The sequence below is a fragment of the Podarcis cretensis genome, assembly GCF_951804945.1.
Source record: "Podarcis cretensis genome assembly, chromosome: 2".
NCBI classification, from domain to species: Eukaryota; Metazoa; Chordata; class Lepidosauria; order Squamata; family Lacertidae; genus Podarcis; species Podarcis cretensis.
In genome coordinates this window covers 112,196,139-112,220,738 of record NC_137171.1, presented here as the reverse complement: position 1 = coordinate 112,220,738, position 24,600 = coordinate 112,196,139, and the positions used below count along the sequence as shown (strand labels likewise).

The 24,600-nt window shown below is 42.8% G+C and overlaps 2 protein-coding genes across 3 annotated transcripts in view; one reads left to right on the top strand and one right to left on the bottom strand.

Moving 5' to 3' along the window:
• LOC307209007 (C-type lectin domain family 2 member E-like) overlaps positions 1–6,817 on the top strand; it is a 52,674-nt gene extending 45,857 nt beyond the window's left edge. The window contains 5 exon segments of the mRNA XM_079964083.1: positions 367–489; positions 1,277–1,429; positions 1,432–1,466; positions 1,581–1,687; positions 3,899–6,817. Coding sequence (XP_079820209.1) covers positions 367–489; positions 1,277–1,429; positions 1,432–1,466; positions 1,581–1,687; positions 3,899–4,064 — 584 coding nt within the window. The 3' untranslated portion in view covers positions 4,065–6,817.
• Positions 1–24,600, bottom strand: part of LOC307208983 (killer cell lectin-like receptor subfamily F member 1) — a gene marked incomplete at its 5' end in the record, with an annotated part of 61,456 nt that overhangs the window by 17,288 nt on the left and 19,568 nt on the right. The window contains 6 exons of one of the 2 annotated variants that reach the window (XM_079964049.1): positions 8,298–8,510; positions 9,879–9,988; positions 10,680–10,834; positions 12,644–12,769; positions 14,055–14,144; positions 23,676–24,506. In XM_079964049.1, coding sequence (XP_079820175.1) covers positions 8,390–8,510; positions 9,879–9,988; positions 10,680–10,834; positions 12,644–12,769; positions 14,055–14,144; positions 23,676–23,760 — 687 coding nt within the window. In that variant the 3' untranslated portion in view covers positions 8,298–8,389. Of the gene's footprint in view, positions 1–8,297; positions 8,511–9,878; positions 9,989–10,679; positions 10,835–12,643; positions 12,770–14,054; positions 14,145–23,675; positions 24,507–24,600 lie in introns of those variants that run through there. The other variant, XM_079964050.1, reaches the window with a different exon arrangement.

Sequence of the window (24,600 nt, the reverse complement as noted above, 5' to 3'; positions counted from 1 at the left end):
ACAGGTGAACTTGGTTCATCTCATACCCTTCCAACATCCCACTGACCAAAATTGGGACGTTTCTTTTTTTGGTCCCCAGCTGACTTGCACTACAAGTCAGACTCAGACCAAAAAATGGGACATTCCGGGATGCAATCAGAAGCCAGGATTGTCTTCTGTAATTCCAGGATGTCCCGCATAAATCAGGACTGTTGAGTGGTATGACATCTTGGTGTGATGCAAGCTTGAACTCACACCTTCAATGTGGGTGGAATACCCAGGCCTTGGTAGACTTGGAGCCCCCCAGATACTCTGGAGTTTCTAGAAGGACTTCTCTGGCATCTTGTTGAAACCAAGGACACATTAACACTTTATTTCCCTCTGTAGGTTTGAGCAATAATGGAAAAGAGAAACTTCCTTTTAGACTACATATTGCGAGCTTGGTGCTTAATGTCATTCTGATCATTTCCATCATCATCATCATCATCATCAGAAGCACTGGTTTATCAGGTAAGTGAAGAGCCATTTTGCTGTAACTTCTGCCAGGTTATCAACAGGCCACCTGCTCTCACAGATCCCCTCTCCTCAGCAGCTAGAATAGCTTTATTGGCGTTCACCTGAGGTAGCCTGGAAGCAGTTGCAGATGGGGGCCCACATTCAGGCAAGGTAGACTTCATGTACTGTAATAATAGACCAATATGCACACACAATACGCACACAATACACACACAATTTCAAGTGATTTACATTGTATGATACAATTCTAATCAAAGGCCTATCTCAGGGAGCGTCAGCTAGACCTTGGCTGTGTATTTCATGGATAGTCAATTGAGGTTGACTATCTATGGTTGAGCCACAAGAGAAGCTGCTCCATGTTCTGCAAGCTCCTGAGTTTTTGGACAGAGATGGGCACTGGGCTGTCTGCCCTCCCGCCTGCCCTCATTTCCCCACCCTTATCCAGCCCCACCTGGAGATGATGGGGGTTGACCGGAGACCTCCTGCACACAGTTTCTGTGTGGTGTATTTGCAATTATGTTGTTATACGATATTTTTATTTTTTAATTATTTATTAAAGATTTTCTTGTTTTACTATATTTTTATGCGATTGTCCTTATGCTGCTTGAGATGTGTTCCCATTTTCTTTGTTGCAAGCTGCTTTGAGCAGGATTCCTTTTGTGGAAAGGCAGCACACAGATATAATGTTGATGAGTGGAGTACATTGCCTGACCTTTATTTTGGGTAGGACTATTTATAAGCTATAGATAGTGATCTCTCTCACTTTCTGACACCTTTCTAGAAAGTTGTGCAGTATTGCCAACCGCCCTACCTTCTCCTTCCACTCCAACTGAGTACTGTCCGGACGGCTGGATTGGCTACCAAAGGAAATGTTACTATTTTTCGGACAGTTACAGAAACTGGACATATAGCCAGAATTACTGTGCCTCTTTCGATGCTCTTTGGTCGTGATTAACTCCCAAGAAGAGATGGTGAGTGGAAAGATGCAGAGCACAGTCTGCAGCCCCAAATGCAGTTGATTCACAATTGGATGAATGTTGGAAATGTATTTCTTTCTTATTTATTTATTTATTTTCTTTATTAAGAGCTTTTTGAGACGGTACAAAGGTCCTGCTGACCACTGGATTGGTCTCCAAAAGATGAATGACCAGGAGCCTTGGAAATGGATCGATGGCACCATTTTCAATAACTGGTGAGCATCCACAATGAAAATGTGTAATAAACAAGTCCCTTAAAACAGTGTAACAGTTAAAATAGTTTGAGTGAAAAGATCAAGGGAATGCTTGCCCAAACAGGTGTGTTTTGAGGAGCAACATATGCAGTGTTTTTTAATATAGAAAATAAGGTGCCAATATTCACCATGAAGTTCTTACAGCAAGTGCCATGCTTTTAACATTTGGAAAAGAAAAAAAGGGTGCAGGTACTGAGTACCATTGAGTACCCTCTGAAAAAGCACTACATATATTCCTCAAGGACTACAAAGCTCCTGGTCCTAGCCTAGTGGCATGCAGTCAATGAACTAGGCGCAGGGGTCAGCAAACCTTTTTAGCAGGTGGCTGGTCCACTATCCCTCAGACCTTGGGGGGGGGGCGGACTATATTTTTTTGGGGGGGTAAAATGAACAAATTCCTATGCCCCACAAATAACCCAGAGATGCATTTTAAATAAAAGCACACATTCTACTCATGTAAAAACATGCTGATTCCTGGACCGCCCGTGGGCCGAATTGAGAAGGCGATTGGGCCGGATCCGGCCCCCGGGCCTTAGTTTGCCTACCCATGGACTAGGGGGACTAGGCTAGTTCCCTAAATGTTCCCAGTAAATAAGAGTATTGACGTATTAAAACCTGGCGCCTCCTTCCCAAAGCCCAAGAAGCTTTTGCCTGGCTTAGAGAGGGAGGCATGATGCCTGTGTTGGACGTCGCAATGTTGCAACTTCACTTGTTCTCCACCCCACTCCAATCACAAGCTGGCGCCACTTGTCCTAACTGTTCCCCTACAAAAAAATTCACTACACGCCACTGTCAAAGGCACAATTGTTACTAGTACAGTGGTACCTCGGGTTAAGAACTTAATTCATTCCGGAGGTCTGTTCTTAACCTGAAAATGTTCTTAACCTGAAGCACCACTTTAAGCTAATGGGGCCTCCCGCTGCTGCTGTGCCGCCACCGTGCTTTTTCTGTCCTCATCCTGAAGCAAAGTTCTTAACCTGAAGCACTATTCTGGGTTAGCAGAGTCTGTAACCTGAAGCGTATGTAACCCGAGGTACCACTGTAGTCTGCCTGAATGTGGAGGAACTGACCAGAAGCCTTCTCGCTTATTATACACAGAGCTCCACCTTTTGGTGAGCAGCACACATAGAAGTTCATTTTCAGTCATAGCGCAGCAAGAGTTTTATGTTTCCTTTCTAGGCCAGATTCTAAAGAAAATATTTTGGTGGAAAAGCTGCTTAGAAATATGAATATTTGTATTATATGAATAAGAATGCAATTGTCTTCTTCAGGTGAAAATTTGCTTCCAGGCCTTCCTGCACCTATGCTTGGCATTTCTTCTTCTGCTTGGTCTTATGCTAGTTCTCAGGGATATTTCTATGGATATTTTCTATGGAATGTGGTTAATGGGTTGAGGTTGAATTCCAACAACACAGAAGTACAGATTCTGGGGGACAGCGGGCGGGCATGTTTGGGGGATTTCCTGGTCCTGAATGGAGTTACTGGGCCCCTAAAGGACCAGCTGTGCAGCCTTGGGGTCATCTTGGACTCACAACCGTCCATGGAGGCTCAGGTCAATTCTGCTGGCTCCATCTGGTACACCGGCTGAGACCCTGCCTGCCTGCGCACTGTCTCACCAGAGTGCTGCATGCTCTGGTTATCTCCCGCTTGGAACTGCCTCATATAACTGATCACAAGATGCAGCACATGCACACCATTTGAGTGGCAATGCCCATTAATTTTGGGGGGCAGCCCCCTCAAATATTTTATTGGGGAACTGAAGGGATCTCGGCACCTAGGAGCCTTTGATGATAACCTTTAAAGCTCTAAATAGCTTTGGCCCTGTATAACCCCCATCGTTCAGCCCAGACACTGAAGTCCAGCTCCGAGGGCCTTCTGGCAGTTCCCTCACTGCAAGAAGTGAAGTTACAGAGAACTTTCTTGGTAGTGGCCCCTGCCCTGTGGAATGCCCTCCCATCAGATGTCAAGGAGATGAAGAACTGTACAACCTTTAGAGGACTTCTGAAGGCAGCCCAGTATTGGGAGTTTTTAATGTTTGATGTTTTATTATGTTTTTAATATTTTGTTGGGAGCTGGCCGGAGTGGCTGGAACAACCCAATCAGATGGGTGGCATATAAATAATAAAACTATTGTTGTTATTATTTCAACATATGTTCTGTTTGAAATTTTAGGTTTAAAATTCGGGGAAAAGGAGAATGTGCTTATATAACCCATCAAGGTGTTGCCAGCTCCAGCGGCCGAAGTGAAGAACCCTGGATCTGCAGCAAACCAGTTCAGATGACAAAAGGCATTGGATGTGCACTGAGCGGACTTAACTACATACATAAGCACCCCTAACTACATTTTCTAGGATTCTATGGGGGAAGCCAGGACTTCTGAAGTGGCAGTGCTTGAAATGTATGGTGTTGATGTGCCCTTTTACAGTAGTCTGAAAATAAGACCTTCTGGAAGAAGAAGTAGCTTACTGATGGCATGTTGCCTGCATTTTGGCAATTGTGGACAGACAACGGCATAACACCCAGGAGAAAAGAAGCGCACAACAAATAAGGATACTTTACTTTTCACCAGATGTAACTGTAAGGATGTTGCTTGCCCAGAATTGGAAAAATGACAAGATACTTACCAGGTGGACGGGCAGATAAAGCTATTGGATTACGCAGAGATGGCAAGACTAACCGGGAAAATCAGAAATCAGGAGGATCAAAACTTCAATAAAGAATGTGACAAATTTATATCTGAAAGACCACTGTAAACACTTGGACTTTTTGCCAGGTTTCAAATTATTCTTGCAATGATGCATAGACTTTGGATATAATTGTTGTTGTTGTTGCTGTTGTGTCGTTTAGTCGTATCCGACTCTTCGTGACCCCCTAGACCAGAGCACGCCAGGCACTCCTGTCTTCCACTGCCTCCCGCAGTTTGGTCAGACTCATGTTGGTAGCTTCGAGAACACTGTCCAACCATCTCGTCCTCTGTTGTCCCCTTCTCCTTGTGCCCTCCATCTTTCCCAACATCAGGGTCTTTTCCAGGGAGTCTTCTCTTCTCATGAGGTGGCCAAAGAAGGCCTTATAATATGAAGTTATAAAAATTACTTAAAGAACTCACAGAGGGAAGGAGGGGAGTCTTGAGATTCGAAAAAATCTTGTGCAATTTTTTAAATTTTTTTGTGATTAGGAGTATGAATCAATTTGTAAAATCAAATGAAAACTATTTTTTAAAAAAATACTTTCCACCAGATGTGAAATATATAGTATATTTGTTACTTTGTGTTTTAATTATAGGTTATATGTTTAATTATATGTTATACAGAAGCATTTCGTGCCTTTTTTGTTGTTTAGGGGGATGGGAATTTAATTGCATGATTGACTGGGCATATAATGGATTGGAAAAAGTGAGTTTTTCTTTTCCTTAATTGACAATTATACTCTGCCTTATTAAATCTGTCAATTTGGCTAATTCTAAATATTCTGAAAGCTTACGTAACTATTCTCCCCGAGTGGGTAACTGATTCCCTTTCCAATACTTAGCCACCAGGATTCTTGCTGCAGACGTCACGTATAAGAAAATTTAGTTTTGTCTTTTGGAATATAGTCATTTAAAATTCCTAAAAGGAATGCCTCTGGCCTTTTACTATATGATATTCTTAGTATTTTCTTTATTTCTTCGTTGATCATGCTCCAAAATTTCCCAATTTCAGGGCATGTCCACCACATATGGTAGAAGGTTCCTTTTTGTTTCTTATATCTCCAGCACTTATTATATGTTTTATTCATTTTTGCCAGCCTTTCTAGCGCCAGGTACCACCTGTGATGCATTTTCATATAGTTCTCTCTTATTAGATAACATGCTGTAAAATTTATATTTTTTGTCCATAATCTTTCCTATTCATTATATTCAACTGAGTGGCCCAGATCTTGTTCCCATTTTTCAATAGCGTCACCTTTTTCCTCCTTTTCTATTTTTCCATTTTGTAACCATTTATATATTTTTGAGAGAGTCTGTTGGTTGGTTATAAGATTTCCTTCTCCCATACTGAGATTTTTTTATCAAACCCCTTAAGTTTATTATCCTTCTCAAATATCGTTTTTAATTGGAAATATTCTAACCAATTCACCCCCCCCCCTTTTAATTCTTCAAACTTGTTTACTGTCGGGCAATCCTTTATCTCTTCTATGAGTTCCCTATATGTTAGCCAACTGTCTTTCATATTATTTCTATGCATGGCTGATGACTCTATAGGCGATAGCCACCAGGGAGTTGTTTTATTTCTTTCCCAAACTTCGAATAGGGCCTTTCTCACCAAATGATTAGTAAAGCCTCTATGTGCTTTTATTTTATCATGATCCAGGTAGCCATGCCACCCGAAAACTTTGTCCCAGCCCTCCAGGTCTAGGATTTCCATATCTGTCCAACATCCAATCTTTCAGCCACGTCATGCATGTGGCTTCAAAATACAGCTTGAGGTCTGGGACTGCGAACCTGCCCCTTTCTCTGGGCTCCATCAATACTTTGAACCTTACTCTTGGCTTCTTACCCTGCCAAATAAAATTAGAAAGATCCCTTTGCCAGCCTTTAAAACATTTTATCCCAATAATTATTGGGATCGTCTGGAAAAGAAAGAGAATTTTTGGGATAATTGACATTTTTATCAAGGATAGCCTACCCCATAAAGACAAGTTCAAATTATTCCATTTATTTAAATATCCTTTTATTTCCTTCCACTTCCACCAAAAAGTGAAGTGAAAAAGGAATGGGAGTGCCTAAATGAATATCTTAAAAGCCAAGGTTCGAGGACAGAAATCTGGCGGAGTCTGGAATAACCTTGTGAAGTGAAAGGATAAGAAAGAGGGATTTATATCTAGATGCTAGGATAGAGATGATAAGGAAAACAGGAAGATACAATGAGAGGTAAAGGAGGTGTTGTGGGATTGGTGGAAGTCAATGTTTGTTTTCCTTTTTAGTGTTTATATTATTAATTTGTAAGATATAGCTTTATTTTTATATGCTTGTTTTTGTGTTTTGTGTATTGTTATTTTTCATTTTTTGTTGTTGTGTGGAAAATACTAATAAAATTTACTATTTTTAAAAAATTGACAATTATACTGTTTTAAATGTGGATTAAAAATAAATAAATTGTTGGCTATTTTCCCAGACTAACTACAAGCTGTAGTCAAGGTTTGCATTATTATTATTATTATTATTATTATTATTATTATTATTACCTACATTCAGTCTAAAGTCCCAGGGCAGGTTATAACAGTTTTGCAAGGTAGATTCTCAAAAATCCCATACTCTGAAAGATACTGATCTTGTGCCACTAAACAGGTCGAATGCATCACACACGTTTTATTTTATTGCCCATTTTATGCAAAAATATACGATAAGTACTTGGCCCCCTTATTGAAGGAGGAGATCCTAAAATATTTCTTACTTTGTTTTGTTAACTGTGCTGTGTACTGATCCATGTATATGATGCACTTTTTCTATGCCAATAAAGGAGATTGATGGGTGGATAAGGTTGCCACCTTTGGTTGGTCAAAATAAAGGACAGGTTGTGGAGGAATTGGGGGGCTGATTGCTGTACCTGGTGCAGAAATAACAAACAAAGCAATCCATTACAATGGTGCATGTGGTTTACAGTGCTATATTCAATAAAAAACAAAAGTACTATGATTTACAATTGTAAGAAAATTTTGCATATTACATCCATAGCTGGGCTTTGTAATGCTGATTGGTTGGACACAAACCAACAAGAAACATCATAGTTACATAGTTACCCCAAGCAATTGCAAGCTCCCTGAGACACATATCTTTTCAGGATTCAGCTTCAGTTTATTGGCCCACATCCAGCCCATCACCACATTCAAGCGTCTAACATCTCAACTGTTTCTCCTCATTCAGATGGAACAGAGAGACATGTCTAGGTGTGGTCTGTGAGAAGTGAAGCTACAGGGAACCAGGCAGAGGGTCCACTGGAGGAGGAAGAGGAGTGCGGGGGGAGCGCACCACCCCCGGCAGCCGATCCTGGTCGGGTGCCATCGCGGCTCCCCTGCCCTGCCCGTGCTGGGTGTCACGCCCCTGCAGATGACGTGCTGCGCCCCCAGGATGCGCATCACGCCCCTGCGTGCGGTGCGCCCCACCCCCCATCTGTTCTCCACCCCCTGGTGCCGGAGCATGAGAGGGCCTTATCGGTAGTGGCACCCCCCTCAGTGGGAAGCACTCCCATCAGATGTCAAGGAAATACATGGCTATACAATTTTCAGAAGACTTCTGAAGGCAGCCCTGTTTAATGTTTAATGTCCATTTTTAATGTTAGATGTTTTATTATGTTTTTAATTGTGCTGGAAGCTGGGGAAACCCAGCCAGATGGGTGGGGTATTATTATTGTTATTGTTATTGTTATTGTTATTATTTATTTTGCACTGTCAAATTCTACAGCTGATCCTCAATTGTGACTTAAAACCAATCTTTTAATAGCCAACATAAAATGACTTAGAATTCCATTTTAGGTGTGCTGCCTCTGGATTTCACAAAGAGGTATTTTGATGACAATAGAATAATACCTTTACATAATCTTCTCAGTCACTCAATGACATTTTTATTGTGTGTTCCTAGCAAATAACCAAAACCCACATAATTATTACATTTATCAAACTAAAATATCAGAGTAGGAGAGGGTCTTTCTGGCAAATCCACTGAAGTTCAGCACTGCAGTGTTCAGAGGTAACTCTGTATCGTTTTGCAGCACAATAGTTTCCTTCAACATAGCCTGGTTCTTTAAATCTGTGGAAGAAAAGGGTACATCTGAATATCAGGACTGAAGTCTGTTACAACTATTTTTTCATATTCTTAATAGAAAGCATGAGTGTTCCCAAAATGTACAATAAGCTGGTTGTATGCATTTGAATCCTCCAAACATGCATCAAAGTGGAGAGAGTGAAGAAAGTCATGCTGAGCTTGATAGTGGGAGCATCGCCACCTTTTTCCTGCCCCAAGACTTTGGGGCCTGGGAAGGAGGATTGCAGCAGTGGTTGATGTTCCACCAGGGATCTGGAAATCAAAACAGTGGTGGAGCATATGCCCACAGCATGCTCCCAAAAGGGTGATGCACAGAGGGTGCCCTCCTGCGCCACAGTTCAGAGTAGAAGAGGGTTGGGGAAGCTGCTGCCCACTCTCCTCCTGCTCTCCACCGCCACGTCAGAAGTGACCAAGTGGCAGAGCAGCGCTGCCTCCCCCTCGCCTGCTCTCCTCCCCTGGCACCAGGCACAAGCGCTGTAACCAAGGAGCAGCTCCTTCTGGAGCAGAGCCAGGCTCTGATGAAGGAGCCTGCTGTGGGACGCCTGTCTGCACCCCCTCTCCAAATTGTGCCCGGAGCAGTGGCACCTCCATGCTACGCCTCTGAATGAAAATGACCTACCAGTTTGCCACCTAGGAAGAATTAGTGAAATGGGGGCAATGGGGCAGATATAGGAACTTGAGAGCAGGAGTTGGCTTGCTTATCCATATTTGGACCTCAGCACATTCCCAACTACATTAAACCCAAACCGGTCTGTTGGCAACCCCAAAATAAATGGGATGGTGGGGGGCACCCATCATTAACTGCCAATAACTTGCCAGTTTTCCCTTTCTTCTCTCTTCTCTGATTTTCCTCTTAGGTCAGGCTAATATTTTTGGCCAGTTCTTTTTGACCATTTGTGTGTGTTAGGAGTGAAAGAAAGCCTTGGAAATAGAAACAGGGTGAAGTTTTTTTAAGAATTCCATGGAGAAGGGTGTTGTCACTGGTTATGACAAGGAGCATGAGGATTTTCTACTATTCTTTCACTTTGCATTTTTAAAAAAAAAAAAAAGTGGGAAGGGTTACATCTCCACTCCCTGCCACTGTGGTTCCATACAGCACTTATAAATAGGGAAAATATTCCATTCACACCCTAAAGATCTTTCCTTCCCCCCAAGAACCAGTGTTCTGAAGAAAGGGGGGAACTTCAATTGAGACCATGACTGGGGAGCGAAGTGGCCAGTGAATAAAAATAAAAATAGAACTACCTGCATGACTTCATGGTATAGAAACTTGCCATCCCAGACCTTTCCCAATTTCTCAAAAGTCAAAAATGTATGATTTTTTTGCTTAGATTAAAAACAATACCAACTCACAGACTCTGATCAAGCTGGGAGCCTGTAATCCAAATCCATTTCTTCTTCGATTTTAATACTGAGAGTCCAATCCAGTATTTTGAATTTTTAGTAATGCTTTCTATGAAATCCTGCATGAGATAATGTGTTTTTTATTAAAAAATATGTTAAATTATTTTCAAGTTGATAACTTCAGAATAAAGCTTACATTAAAGTAAAATAAAGTAGTAAAATGTGAAAGTTGATATTAATTATAATGAAACATTCACCAAGAACAGTAATCAAAGCAGCATTAAGCATTTATAATGCAGGCCTCCCTATTTACACAAGGGTTACGTTGCAAGGAACTGTGCATTTAAGTGAAATTGTGTATATGGGGAACACCATTGAAAAAGCCTCCAAACACGCTTTAAAGCATCCATGGGGAAAAGCCGCTGAAAGGCCGTGTGGAATGGGGGGAAAACAAGGGGAACACCAGCTCCTCCTCTCCCACTGCTCCACCACCAACCTCACCTTCCTAAAGAGTCTTTCTAAATAAAAAGAGGACTTGGGCTACAGTTACAGGGATTTTCTTGCAACGGGTACTTTGGTTCTCATTAGTCAAGTTCCCCAAGGCCTTCTCTAGACACTGATAAACTGGCCGTGGGTGGGAATGGGATGAAGCACTAAACAAGGCCCTACACTCCACATGCTTCTCAAGTCACCAACCATGATATCATTGCAGAGCTACTAAGCTAGAGTTAAGCTCAGCTGGACTCAGGCTTCTTTCAGAGTTAACATGCATTGGAATGCATTGCCTGAAATATGCAATTGTCCCCTTACCAGCTCCTCCTTGTCTTGGATGACCAGCAGCTGAGAATCCCTTGTTGAACAGTCATGTTGGCTCTCATCCCAGGTTTTCATATTTTCTGATGGCCAGTAGCACTTGTCACTGTGGAGCTGCCATTGTGGAGGGCACACTTTGCAAGTGGAATTATCTGTGGAAGGAAAGACACTTAATGATTACGACTGGGCCTCCATTTCGATTGTGAAAAACGTATGTGCTCTGCAACGGTAAAGATCCAGTGTCTCGTAAATTGTTGTCCAGTAAACTGATGGTTTGCAAGGTGCTCTTTGAAACTCCTCAAAGTTGGGGTCCAACAACTTTTTATGTTATTGAGCCCAGATTACGCTCTCCATTTGCACCAAGTCTCAGTGCTGGCTTCTCACCCAAAAGCATGCCCTCTGTTTGAGCCAGAAGGTGCTTTTTAGGGGAGAATGGGGGGAGGCGAGACAATAGCTGTCAGGTGAGGAGGTGATTTTTACGGGAAACAGGCGTGCAGCTTGATTCAGATTGGCCCCCTTTAAAGCTTCTTATATAGTCATGATCAAATTCAATCCTCCCTGCACACTCAAAATCCTTTTGAGTATAAAAAGATACAGAGATAAAAATACAGTGGTACCTTGGGTTACATACACTTCAGGTTACATACGCTTCAGGTTACAGACTCCGCTAACCCAGAAATAGTACCTTGGGTTAAGAACTTTGCTCAGGATGAGAACAGAAATTGTGTCCCAGGGGCGCGGCGGCAGCGGGAGGCCCCATTAGCTAAAGTGGTGCTTCAGAACAGTTTCAGGTTAAGAACAGACCTCTGGAATGAATTAAGTACTTAACCCGAGGTACCACTGTACAGATCTCTCATATCATGCCATCACAAATGCAAGTTTATTAGTTTTTCCATCTGAATGAGTTCAGAGAGAGGAGACTGGAGCCCTCTAGAGGTGGAGATAAATTGCAGCCTTACATGTCCAAGTTGGTCTCCACAGTCTGTCTCATGGTAGCTCCGTGTTGACAATACTGTGGTGAGGTGGGTTGGGGGGGGGCTGTCAGTCTCCATTATACCTGTCCCTTCTAATTCCTGGGGTCCTGGATCCAGAAAAGGTTAAAATCTAATGGAGGATTCCATATTAACCAACCAGGTGAGTTAAAAGCCTTAAATACTGTCCTTGGTATAACAAAGGAAGTGGATTTGCACCAGAGGGCAAATGGGTGGGTCCCCCTCCCTCACCTGGCTCTTAGTGAGAAAGGCAATGGCCGGAGTTGAGTGTGACGTTAGCTCTAGAATGAAACCACTGATGATTGATAATTCAGGACCATAGGGAGCGGCCCTATTCTTAGGGAGACCATGGGGTTCATCTAGCTCAAATTTTGTCTACACTGACCAGCAGCAGTTTGAGACACCAGGTATGGAATCTGGGATTTTCTGCATCCAAGATCTGGTGCTCTACCACCAAACTATGAGAACACCACCTGGAGTACCGTGTCCAGTTCTAGGTGCCACAATTTAAGAAGGATTTTGACAAGTTGGAATGTGTGCTGCCACAAGGGAGATGGAGCAGGTCTGTTTATTCCTGCTCAGTAGGGTTGGACCTGAAACAATGGATTCAAGTTACAAGGAAAGAGACTCTGACTAAATATCAGGAAAAACTTTCTGACAGTAGAAGCTGTTTGACAGTGGAACAGTCTTCCATGGGAGATGGTGGACTCTCCTTCCCTGGAGGTTTCTAAGCAGAGGCTGGATGGCCATCTGTCATGGATGCTTAGCTGAGATTCCTGCAATGCAGGGGGCTGGACTTCCAACTCTACAATTTTATGAGTCTATAAAATGAATGAATTTCAATTAATGAAATTAGTTTCTTTACAGAAGGTTTTATGCCTCAAAACAACATAGATGTGAACTGAAAGCAAGAACTTACATACAATTACTATGCTTGAAAGAGACAGCAGTACAATATATCAGTTCTACCTGAGGAATTATACTGATTTTGATTGCAGAAGTTGTGTCTTAGGGAAGCCAGAAACTTGACTGTTGAGGCATTGCATCCACCATTGTTCAGTAGAATTTTTCCCTTGTCAGCTTCCAACTGCAAAGCTGTCCCCACAAAACAAAGAAAGCCAGTTAAATGAGTAGGCATAATGTTAAGGCACAAATTCAAAATTTAGAGGCCAAGGAATGAGAGAAGAAGATGGATATGATAAGACAATGGTGACACACTTCTGCCATTTTATTCCTGTTACAATCTTTATCTGGGGCAGCAACTTGGTCTAACACAGCCACCAGCTCCCTTCTTCTGATATTCACCAGCAAACTATTATTAACGTAACGGGGAAGAACAGCTTATTATTCAGGCCTCAGATACCCGTTTTCACCTCAGTTTTGGGAGTTGTTTGCCTCACACCTCCCTCCCTCACTGACTTTCCCAACTGGCATTACTTCTCCTCAGCTGTCGATCTACTCCCAACTGACAGCTAATCAGAATATGTGAACTACCAGGAAGACGATTGGGTATCCAATCTCTCCTTGGCTGAGTTTGCATACAATTGCACTCTTCATGCTTCATCACAGCAGGCCCCCTTCTTTGCCAGTTATGGATACCATCCTCGCACCTTCCCATCCCCGACCAACTCCCTGGCAGTGCCAGCAGCAGAAGACTTCATAGAAGAACTGACAGGAATACAGAGTTTGCTAAAAGAGAGTTTTGGATTGTGCTAAGGAAGCCTGTAAGAGATTGGCTGATGCACACAGAATACCTGGCACCGAGATTAAGGTGGGAGATCAGGTATGGCTGTTGACACGTGATTTGCCACAGAAAGGCAGGTGCAAGAAATTGGAGCCAGGGAGGATGGGCCCGTTTGAAGTTGTAGATCAGATCAACCCTGTGACTTTCTGGCTTCGATTGCCTGTATCCATGAAGATTCACCCCATCTTCCGCAGATCAGTTTTGTTGCCTGTCGTGCCTGCACACCCTTACCAGGCACCTAGACAAGCACCTCTGCCTCCCGTCATGGTAGAAGGAGAAGGGGAGTATGAAGTAGAACAAATTCTAGACTCCACAATGCGAAGAACTTTCGACACCTGATTTTGTGGAAGGGGTATGGCCCTGATGAAAGCTCATGGGAGTACGCAGAACATGGCCATGCACCAGACTTGTAAAGGGTGCTCCATATGCACCAACCCAGCCAACTGAAACCACTGGGGTGGGGGGAGAAGGAGGACTCTGGAGAGGGGGCCAGACCAAATGGGCAGGAGCTAATGGAAAATGTGCTAACTGTTTTTATTTAGACAATCATTCTGTATGTCCTTTTATTGTATGGTAAACCACTTCAGGATGCCACATGGACAGCAATTCATCTATGAAATAATAAATAATACTCACCCAAGACTGTCACAGCCACCCCCAGGATGATGATCACAAAGCCACTTGCCCACAGGGTGATCCAATACCAACAGGGAAGCCTGGAAGCATCTGTGAGGAGTGGGAAAACTTGAATGATGTGAGTCAGCAGTGCCTAGAATAGAATTTCCTGTAACTCATTGTTCTCAAAGCTACCAGCATGAGTTTGACCAAACTGCAGGAGGCAGTGGAAGACAGGAGTGCCTGGCGTGCTCTGGTCCATGGGGTCACGAAGAGTCGGACATGACTAAACGACTAAAAAACAACAAATTGCAGACTAACAAACATCACAGGGCAAAGGCTGGATGATTTGTTTTGTTTTGTTTTTTGACAAAAAAAAATCCCTTCAGGAGGCAACAGGCAAATGGTATATGTTTAGTAAACTGCCAACATACCAAAATGCACTGTATTAGGGGATGGCTCAAAAAAACAGTGTGCTAGGCAAAATTGCAAACAAAAAATGTGCACATTAGTGTTATTCTAAAGCAGCAATGCTGCAGCAAGCAAAGGCTCCAGCAGTTCAGCCAGCTGCTTGTGGCTGCAAAGCCAGACAGGATGTATGTGACTGTTGCCATGGAAACAAAGGGGCAGTCCATTCTCCTTATTGAGCACAGGATGTGAGCTCAGTGTGTGTCATATGACCTGTACAGGATGTACATGGGTGGAGTTTGGGAGTTTCTCTCTGTTTGTTGATGAGAGCAGACATGTTTTCTCTGTACTGAAGTGAAAGACAGGAATAAAAGCAATGTAGATTCATTTCTGTCTGTGTCTGATTCCCCTCCCTGGGGATATGCTGGAGAGCAGGGAGGAGGAGAGCAGTTGGTGTGTTTTTCTCACAGCCTGAGGAAAATCGCCGGAACGGACCTCGTGTGTTTTTCCTGCCGGGAGTCGCCGGAGGGAGGTCAAAAGAATTCAGCCGGTGCCTGGAGAGATAGGCACATACCTCTGACCGAGCCTGAATTATGACATTGGTAGCAGAGGATGGTTTCTACGATCCTTGGAAGTCTGCAGAAATAGGAGCAGAGCTGCTATTTTCATCCCTCTCCATGGAAGCCTGAGATGGAGGCTGTTTCTCTGCAGCCAGAAGCTGACCAGAAGAAGCTGAAAGCCAAGCTACGGAGCCCAGGTATGAGATTTTCGGGCTTAAGAGTGTGAATGCAGATGGATTAATTCTCTGCTTCATGGGAGCAACGTTTGGGAAAAACAGCTCCGAGAGAGAAGAGTCTGCATTCCAAACATTCCTGTGGTTTTTCCTGTCCAAGGAAAGGAATGCGGTTGCTTAGCAACGCAGGCCAGTTTCAAGATAAGGGCTGGAAGTCAGGCTATGCCCAGAGAGGCACAAACAGCTCGTGTTTAGACTAGGCCCTTACAAAGGAACTGTGAAAGGGGACTTTCCAAGCGGCCAGTGTTGTTGCTGCCAGGTGCACAGAGTGTAAACAAGCCAGCTATTGGATTTTAGAGGCTTGTGTTTGAGAGTCAATGCAAGGACTCAAAATGGATGCCAAGAAGGGGGGAGGCCTGCCTTCTCCACCCCTTTTGACCAGTGACAATTATGCATCTTGGTCTATTAAGATGAAGGCCTTGCTGCAGAGTCAGAGACTGTTTGGGGTGATTGAGAACCCCATCCCTGCAGCACCAACGCGTCCTTGGGAGTCACAGGATGTGAAGGCCAGAACTGCTATAATTCTGTGCGTGTCAGACTCTCAGCTTATTCATATACAAGATTTAGAGCACGCGAAAGATGTTTGGGACACGCTGAGAAGGACACATCAGAGAGATGCAGGTTCTTCAGCGTTGCTGTATTTTGAAAAGCTGACTAACCTGAGGCTTGCGCCTGATGGAGATGTTCAAGCGCACCTGACGGAAATGAAATATTTGCGTCAACAGATGGTGGAACGTAATTTCCGTCTGCAGGAGGAAGTGTTTTGCTTCATGGTGATCAACAGCCTGAATCGGACTTACAAAACGGTTGCCAGTCAGCTGGGGTCTCTCCCAGCGCAAGATTTGACTTCGGACAGGGTCTTTGCCGTGGTTCTTTGTGAACATGACAGACTTGCCGCCCTGGAAGTCAAGGACAGGGGGAGACAAGAACGGAGTTCAGACACCCCCACCGCTGTAGCTACTGGAGGAGACGCCGTAGCTTTGAACGTTGTCCAATGCCACAATTGTGGACAGACTGGGCATCCTCAGCGGAACTGCAGGAAGCCACGTCAGAACAAAGGAGCCAAGGGAAGCTCCACGAAGTCTGAGGCGTCAGGCAGAAGCCATGCCAAGTCACAGGCGAAGCCTGCAAAGGCTTTGATGTCCCTAAAAGCCACACCACAAGTGGGGAATTCCTTCGTTTTAGACACGGGAGCGACGGTTCACATGACCCATCGTAGGGATTTGTTTTCGTCGTTTAAGAAGCGAAGCTTCGTTGTACAACAAGCCAACGGTCGAGAGCTGGAAGCCACCGGAATTGGGACTGTGTATCTTAAAAGTCTGAACTTGACTATAAACGATGTTTATTTGGTTCCAGAGTTGAAGTACAATCTGCTCAGCGTTTCGCAGATTGCCAAGAAGGGACTAAAACTGTCCTATGATGATCAACACTGCGAGATCTACAAAGATGGAGAGTTGTATCTTTCTGCCAAAGAGAAAGATGGACTGTATTTGTTGACTTTTGATCAAAGTGATTACATGGAATGTAATTCTTGTGATTCTAACATGATTTCTTTTGCAGGTGTAGCCAAGAAGAACGCCAAGCAGGTCACCTCGAGGGTCAACAGGGCATTTCAGCGGGTGTATGCTGATGTGATTGGTCCTCTAGCACCTTCTAGAGGCAATGCAAAGTATTACCTAATATGTGTTGATTCTTTCACAGGTTTTGTCTGGATTTATCTTTTGGAGAGACCGAAAGAAGCCTTAGAAAGGTTTAAAGAGTTTTGTGATAAGGTTAAAAATATGCATGATGCTGACATAGATTGTCTTTGCACAGATGAGAAGCCAATTTTTCTCTTACAGGATTTCCAGAGGTTCCTGAAGAAGAAAGGGATAAGACACAAAATTGCAGCTTCCGAAGAAGCTTGGAACAGATGTGTCTGTGTTAGGGTGAACAAAGAATTGCAAAAGGGAATGGAAGCGCAATTGCTTAGTTCACATCTGCCACATGAGTACTGGGCTGAGTCGCTAATGTCATATTGTTACACGTGGTTGAGAAAGGTTTCAAAAGACTTGGGATGTTCTCCTTTTGAGAAACTGTTCCACAGAAAACCTTCTGTTGCCCATTTCAAAGTTTTTGGGTCTCATGTGAGAACAGAAGCTCCAGGTGGAGTAAAGAATGCCAGAGGCATTTTTGTGGGTTATGAAAAGGGTCTCTACAGAGTAATTTTGTCTGAATCTGGTAAGGTGATTCTCACAAAATTTCTAGAGAGTGCTCCTGAACAGGAGAGAGTGATTGTTCACACATTTCCCACAGGTGATGATGATGATTCTGATGATGATGATGATGTTGATTTTATTGAGTTCAGTAGTACTGATGATGACAGCGATAGCTCAGACAGCTCAGTTGTCACAGTCATTGAGAAGAAATCTCACACAATGACTAGACCCTCAGAAGAGGAGGATGAACCACTGATTAAGCTTAGTACTGGTTCTTCAGAGAGTTCAGAGGCTGAACCAGAAAGCAAGGGAGAGCAGCACCTCTTACGTAGGTCTGAGAGAGCAACGAAGGGTGTACCACCCAAGAGGTATTCAAAAGAGTTTGCCAACCTAGCTATTGCATGTGTTGCTGTTGTAAACGACCAAGGTCAAATTGAAGCTGTGTCTGAGTCAGAGACAAAGGCACAACAGAGAGTTGCTAACCAAGGTAATGCAGAAGCACTCATTCCTTGGAAGTCACACAACCAGAGAGGTACATTGGTAAAACCAGTGGCGGGTAGTTCCAAGGGTGGAACTGAAACAACAGGGGAGTGTTATAAGTATAACAACTGTTTGTTTTCTTCTCTGGATGGCGCTTTGCTCGCAGCACGCATTGATACTTTAGGGGGAGTATGTTATTCTAAAGCAGCAATGCTGCAGCAAGCAAAGGCTCCAGCAGTTCAGCCAGCTGCTTGTGGCTGCAAAGCCAGACAGGATGTATGTGACTGTTGCCATGGAAACAAAGGGGCAGTCCATTCTCCTTATTGAGCACAGGATGTGAGCTCAGTGTGTGTCATATGACCTGTACAGGATGTACATGGGTGGAGTTTGGGAGTTTCTCTCTGTTTGTTGATGAGAGCAGACATGTTTTCTCTGTACTGAAGTGAAAGACAGGAATAAAAGCAATGTAGATTCATTTCTGTCTGTGTCTGATTCCCCTCCCTGGGGATATGCTGGAGAGCAGGGAGGAGGAGAGCAGTTGGTGTGTTTTTCTCACAGCCTGAGGAAAATCGCCGGAACGGACCTCGTGTGTTTTTCCTGCCGGGAGTCGCCGGAGGGAGGTCAAAAGAATTCAGCCGGTGCCTGGAGAGATAGGCACATACCTCTGACCGAGCCTGAATTCTGACAATTAGGAGAAATGCACACTAAAACGCTGAATTGTCAGGAGGCATTTAAAGGGGTGTGTGGGAGTGGTGTAGGAATGTGGAGATCTGCCAGGCTAAACTTGTGTAATTTAGAAGGGCTTGTGAAGAAGTTCACAAAAGACAAAAATAAGAGTGAGATTTGATGGAGCTGGCACGATAAGGAGAAAAGCTGATCTCCCATTCCACATGCAAGAAATGAGCAGTCTCTGTTGGAGCAATATTTTGTTGTGATGGCCTGGGAATCGGATTCAGAGGCTGAACCTGAGGAATCCCAGCCTGCACAGAAGTCCCCGCCTCCAGGACCGGCTGAGCCGGGACTGGGGCTTGAACCTGAAGGGCAATCACTTGTGCCGGATCCTCACTTGTGCCGGATTCCCCAGCTGAATCTGCTCTGTCTCTGGAGGTGATTGAGGACCCATTGCCTGCAGGTGCTCCACTCTCAGCCCCGTCAGGGGAAGGTGAGGTTGCCTCTGGGTCCAGCAACCCTCCAGCCTCTCCTGAGTTGCAGAGGCTCAGGGCAGAGAGGCAGAGGGAACTAAGTTCCCGCAGGAGGAGTGCTCACCTCCAGGCCAGGAGAGGCGAGTCACCTGTGGACCGGGGCCACCCTATGCCTCAGTGGAGATAAAAGCCAGCCAGCCCAGACCCAGGTTGCGGGAGCAACATTGTTGGTAAGCTGTTCCTGCCGGCACCCTGTCCTGCTCTTCTGCCAGAGTTCCTGACCTCACCCGACTCCTTGCCTTGGACCCAGCTACAGCTTTGACGGACAGCCCCCATACCACACCCTCGACCTCAGACTGGACTCGGACCATGCTGCACGGTAACGTCCCGGGACCAGCACACATATAATCATCAAAGCATTGCCATTCGTTTTTTAGTTTTTGATTTGACTGCTATCGTATGGATGCTGTTAATTTAGCCAATTTAAAATATTCATTTAATTTGAGAATCCATTCCTCCTCAGTAGGTAGTTCTTTAGCTTTCCATTTAGATGCTATTACTATCCTAGCTGCAGTGGTCGCATATAAGAATTTTTTTTTTTCCCATTTCGGTATTTATTTTCCTAAAAGGCTCAGTAGGTAAGCCTCTGGTTTTTTCGTTAATGGGATTTTAATCATTTTTTTCAACTCCTCATGTATTTCTCTCCAGAAGTACTTAATCACACCACACAGGCATTGTTGTATCACCACCACACAGGCATTGTTGTACCAGCTTCCTTGTTGCATTTCCAACAAAGGTTGGATTTCAGTTGATAGATTTTTGCTAATTTGACTGGGATTAAATACCACCTGTAGAACATTTTGATGAAATTTTCTTTTATTGTACTACAGGCGGTAAACCTTATATCTTCCTGCCAAAGTTTCTCCCATTGCTCTAAATATATTGTGTGGCCGAATTTTGCACCCATTTAATCATTGTCTTTTTCACTTCCTTGTCAATCATGTCCAAATCTAGTAAAAGTTTATATATTTTAGATAGTAATATTTCGTTGTTTTTTTAATAATGTTTCATGCATTAATGAATTCCCTTTAGAAAAAAAAGACATGCTAATATGCTTCAATTAAGAATGTAAATGCATCAAAACAATAAATTATCAATGACATATGTATGTATGTAGAGAAAATAAAAACAATCAGAATGCAACGATAAAGGTAAAATTGATTCTAGAGAAGACGAGTAGCAGTGGAGGGAAGCTAAACAGGGTGGTGGGTTTCTTTTATTTTGTTAATGTTTTTTCTTTTCTTTTTGGGATATTGTATAATGATTTAATGTTTCTTTTCTGTTATGTATTATTTCTCTTTTTTTTAATTAAATTGTATTATGGAAAATCTAAACAAAAATACAAAAGAAAGAAAGAAAGAAAAAGAAATGAGCAGTCTCTGATACCAATGTACTGATAAACTTTGCACCCTGAAAATCTCATCATTGTTCGTAACCCCTTGACTACGTTCAGCTCGCTGTCATTGATTTTGTGCTCCTCTTGCTATATGGCCTGATTGAATATATATTGTAGCTTTCTGGTGTCTGTTGTGTGTGTGTCAGCTGTCAGCAGCATGCTTTGTCAAAAGGAGGGAAGAGAAATAGAGCAAAGGAAATAAACCATCTTTTATTTCTGATGTTTTGTATTAGTTTGAATTTTAAAAATCTTCAGAAAAAATTCATCCACTAATAGTAAGCAGGTTGAAATACTTTGCTATTTTTATTTAGAGGAAAAAGTGGATGTATGACATTGATTTTTGTGTAGAAGAAACATAGAATTGTAGCATTGGAGGGACCCTGAGGAGCATCGAGTCCAATCTGTGCAGTTCTAGCTTACAGGAACCAAACCTGCAACCTAGGCAGTATATGCACCATGTTCTAACCAACTGGGCTATATATTCATAGGAAGCGTACCATCCAAAGTGGTTGAAAAAAATCAGGACTATTTACAGATGTATCTGACAGCTGGTGAGCTTGGGAAAATTTATATACATTCCCTAAATGGTCTAATTTCAGAAATCTTGCAGCCAATAGCTATGGAAATTTCATTCCAATACTGTAATCTATTTGCCTGATAAAACCACCTCCTTTTTTCATTTTGTAAATTGACATGTTTTTAGCTTTCATTTGATATTATCGCCATTAAAACGCACAATAAAACAATTGCATCAAGACATAAAAATTCCTTTAAAACATGGCAGTAATTAAAACATGAGATCTATGCTGAGAAATCTGTGTAAACAGGGGCATCTTCAAAAGCCCGCAGAATGCCAATAGAGATGAATATGCTTGTATTTCATCATGGAGTGCCCTCCATATTGCTAGTGCTATCGGTGAAAGGAGCCCACGTCTGACAAGCCAAGAATCAGGAAGCTGTGGCAAGACTAATTGGGCTTCATTTGTTCTTTTAATGCCCTTACCTGACAACGAAAGGGAAGTTGTTCTTTTAGGAAATCTGGTCCAGCTGTTTAGGGCTTTATACATAAGTAAGAAGACCTTAAAAAGCTGGCTTGATATCTAATGGGCAGCCAGTGCAAATCCCTTCCTACAGGCATGAGATGTGCCTGGTAAGACAGACATGGTCCAAATGGAAGATACTCTGCCCGTCCAATTATTTAGTTGACTACCAATATTGCTCATTAACCTGACAAAAAGAAATGGAGTGCGAGATGCTAAAATACAAAGCATTCTCTTTAACCAGGAAGTGGACCTGAGGTGGAAAGAAGTTCTGCAGCAAAACCTTTGGCCATTGCATTTGAAAACGTGTCCTGGGTTGCAGTGAGAGAAATGAGTCACCAACTTTGTTGGGCAGGCCCAGTGGGGAACAGGTGTTAGCAGAGAAAAGGACAGGCAGGCGCTTAGTTTTCACCATGAGTCGCCTCCGTGGCTCAGTAGGTACATAGGAAAAGGATGTGGGTGGAGCGGGTGGTCAGGCAACAGGCTCACACCTTTAAACTGTGCCTTGGCCAGGATATTGGGTGCAGCATCTATAGAAGTGTTTTTTATTCACTAGGCTGGGGGAAGGAGTGTTGTAGAAGAAGCAACAAGCAAAGACCCATCTACGTGCACGCTTCATGCTACATGCATGCTTTGAATTTGAATAAAAGCATATTATAACATCTTATTTTCCAAGCTAACCAGCATATGTAATTTTATATGCATTGTCCTCAATTCGGCATCCTTTAAAAAAAATAATCTTATTTATAATTTTCATTTATATACATTACAATAGTTCAACAATAATTCTAACATATCAAACCTCGGCTCCCTTCCCCCTCTTTCTGCGGTTCCTTACATTTATTTATTTATTCATCATTTCCTGAATACTCCAAATTATCTTCACTTATTCTTTTATGCTCACATATATCTCATATATTGTTTCTTTTTTTAAAAAAAACCCTGCAGGTATTTACAATAATCCTGCCCATGTCATAATGTCTGTTTACAATTTATTTGTAAATATTCAGGGAACCATTTCCATTCCTTTCTAAAAATCTTTAAGATAACACATTTGTAAAAAACAAACCCAGAAGCTTTTCTTTTGGGAATTATAGGAATAGAACTACCTAAACAGTATAGAAATTTATGTATGCAACTACAGCTGCAAGAACGTTATTTGCCCTCAAATGAAATGAAGTCCAGAAGAGAGAAAACTCGTTACAGAAATTAATGGACTATGCAGAAATGGCAAAACTCACCGGAATAATAAGTAATCAAGACAACAAACTTGTTATAAAAGAACAAATGACATCCTTGGTCCTGTTTCTGCTTTTTTGTTACAAATACTACATAGAAGGAAATTGTGCTGAGAATCATAGAGGTATTACTGGGTATATAAATGCACTGCTGATGATCAGAAATAACTTGAATAAATTGAATAAATTGAATATTGAATAAATTGAATATTGAAACATTTCTGCTCTCATCATGTTTAAAAACATGCAGCCAGATCTTGATTTCATTTGTATGTGAACTTCAAATGACAGCTCCCTCTCTCTTTACCTGTTCAGAGACCCTTCACACTTGTGTGGCACTGATCATTTAAAAAGTCAACTTTAACTTTGTGGGTTGCTTCCAACCATTTATTTATTTTAAATGAAAATTCATCCGCATTTACTTCAGATTTCTCCCACATTTTTATATGCAGTTTTCATGTATACACATTTTTGCAAGCAATTTCCTCTGAATTTTTGTGTGTTGTTTAAATGAGTGTCTGCACTTTTATAGACACCAGTATCTGCATATTTGTCCATATTTTGTGGCTGAGGAACTGCACTGCAAAATTCAAACACAAGTGCGAATTTTGAAAGACAGTTTTGTTTTGTTTCGAATAGTGCAATTTGGGTAGTTTCTCGTGAAAATGCAAACAAAACAGAAATTCTTCCCCATCCCTAGGTGCCATGCACCCTTCTGTATTTCCGTCTTGTTATTCAAACAAAAATACTGCTTATAAGGGTACAAATGAATTTTCTACAAATAGGATAAATCTAAAGGAAAAGGAAAATCATGTCCATCTGTCAACTGATACATTACAGTGGAATCAGACAAAAACTGGAAGATATGAGGGGTCTGAACTGAGTACCTTGTTTCTGAGCCAGAGCGGCAGTTCCTGATGCAGCCCTCCTAGACTGGAAGTTCAAAGCAGTATAACCATCTTCCCCCTCCATTGGCAAGCAAAGGCTGCAGAGAAGCCTCTCAGAGAGCAGGGCTGTCAAAGGAGCACTGAAGGTTTGCTGCTATAGCCTGAGTTGATGGCCAAAGATCTCTTTCTGGAGCAGCTCTTCTCTTCAACCACAATACATACAACACATTCGCACCCTTATTAGGTGGTTAGGGCAGCAGGTGGAGGGCAGGGTTGTTGTTCTTGTTTTCAAAAACGTTTTTGTGAGTTGCTCAGTTTGTATTGTTCAGCTTCTGGTTTGGAGTTTGGCTTTTGGAAGTCTCCAATTATGGATTATAGCTAAACCATCTAGAGATGTGACTGAGGCTTCCATGAATGAGACTGGAAGGCTCAGCTGGTTACAGCGTGGTGCTCATAATGCCAAGGTTGCAGGTTCAATCCCTGTATGTGACAGCTGCATATTCCTGCATTGAAGGGGGTTAGACTAGATGATCCTTGGGGTCCTTCCAGCTCTACAATTCTGTGATTCTATGAGTGGGGAGGAGCAAAGGTAAAAGGTAAAGGACCCCTGGACAGTTAAGTCCAGTCAAAGGCGACTATGGGGTTGCGGCAGTCATCTTGCTTCCAAGCTGAGGGAGACGGCGTTTGTCCACAGACAGCTTTTCTAGGTATTTTGGCCAGCAGGACTAAACAGCTTCTGGCGCAACGAGACACCATGTTGGAAACCAAAGTACACAGAAACACCGTTTACCTTCCTGCTGCAGCAGTACCTATTTATCTACCCATGCTGGTGTGCTTTCAAACTGCTAGGTTGGCAGGAGCTGAGATGGAACGACAGGAGCTCACTCCATCATGGGGATTCGTTCTTATACCAAAACGTTGTTAA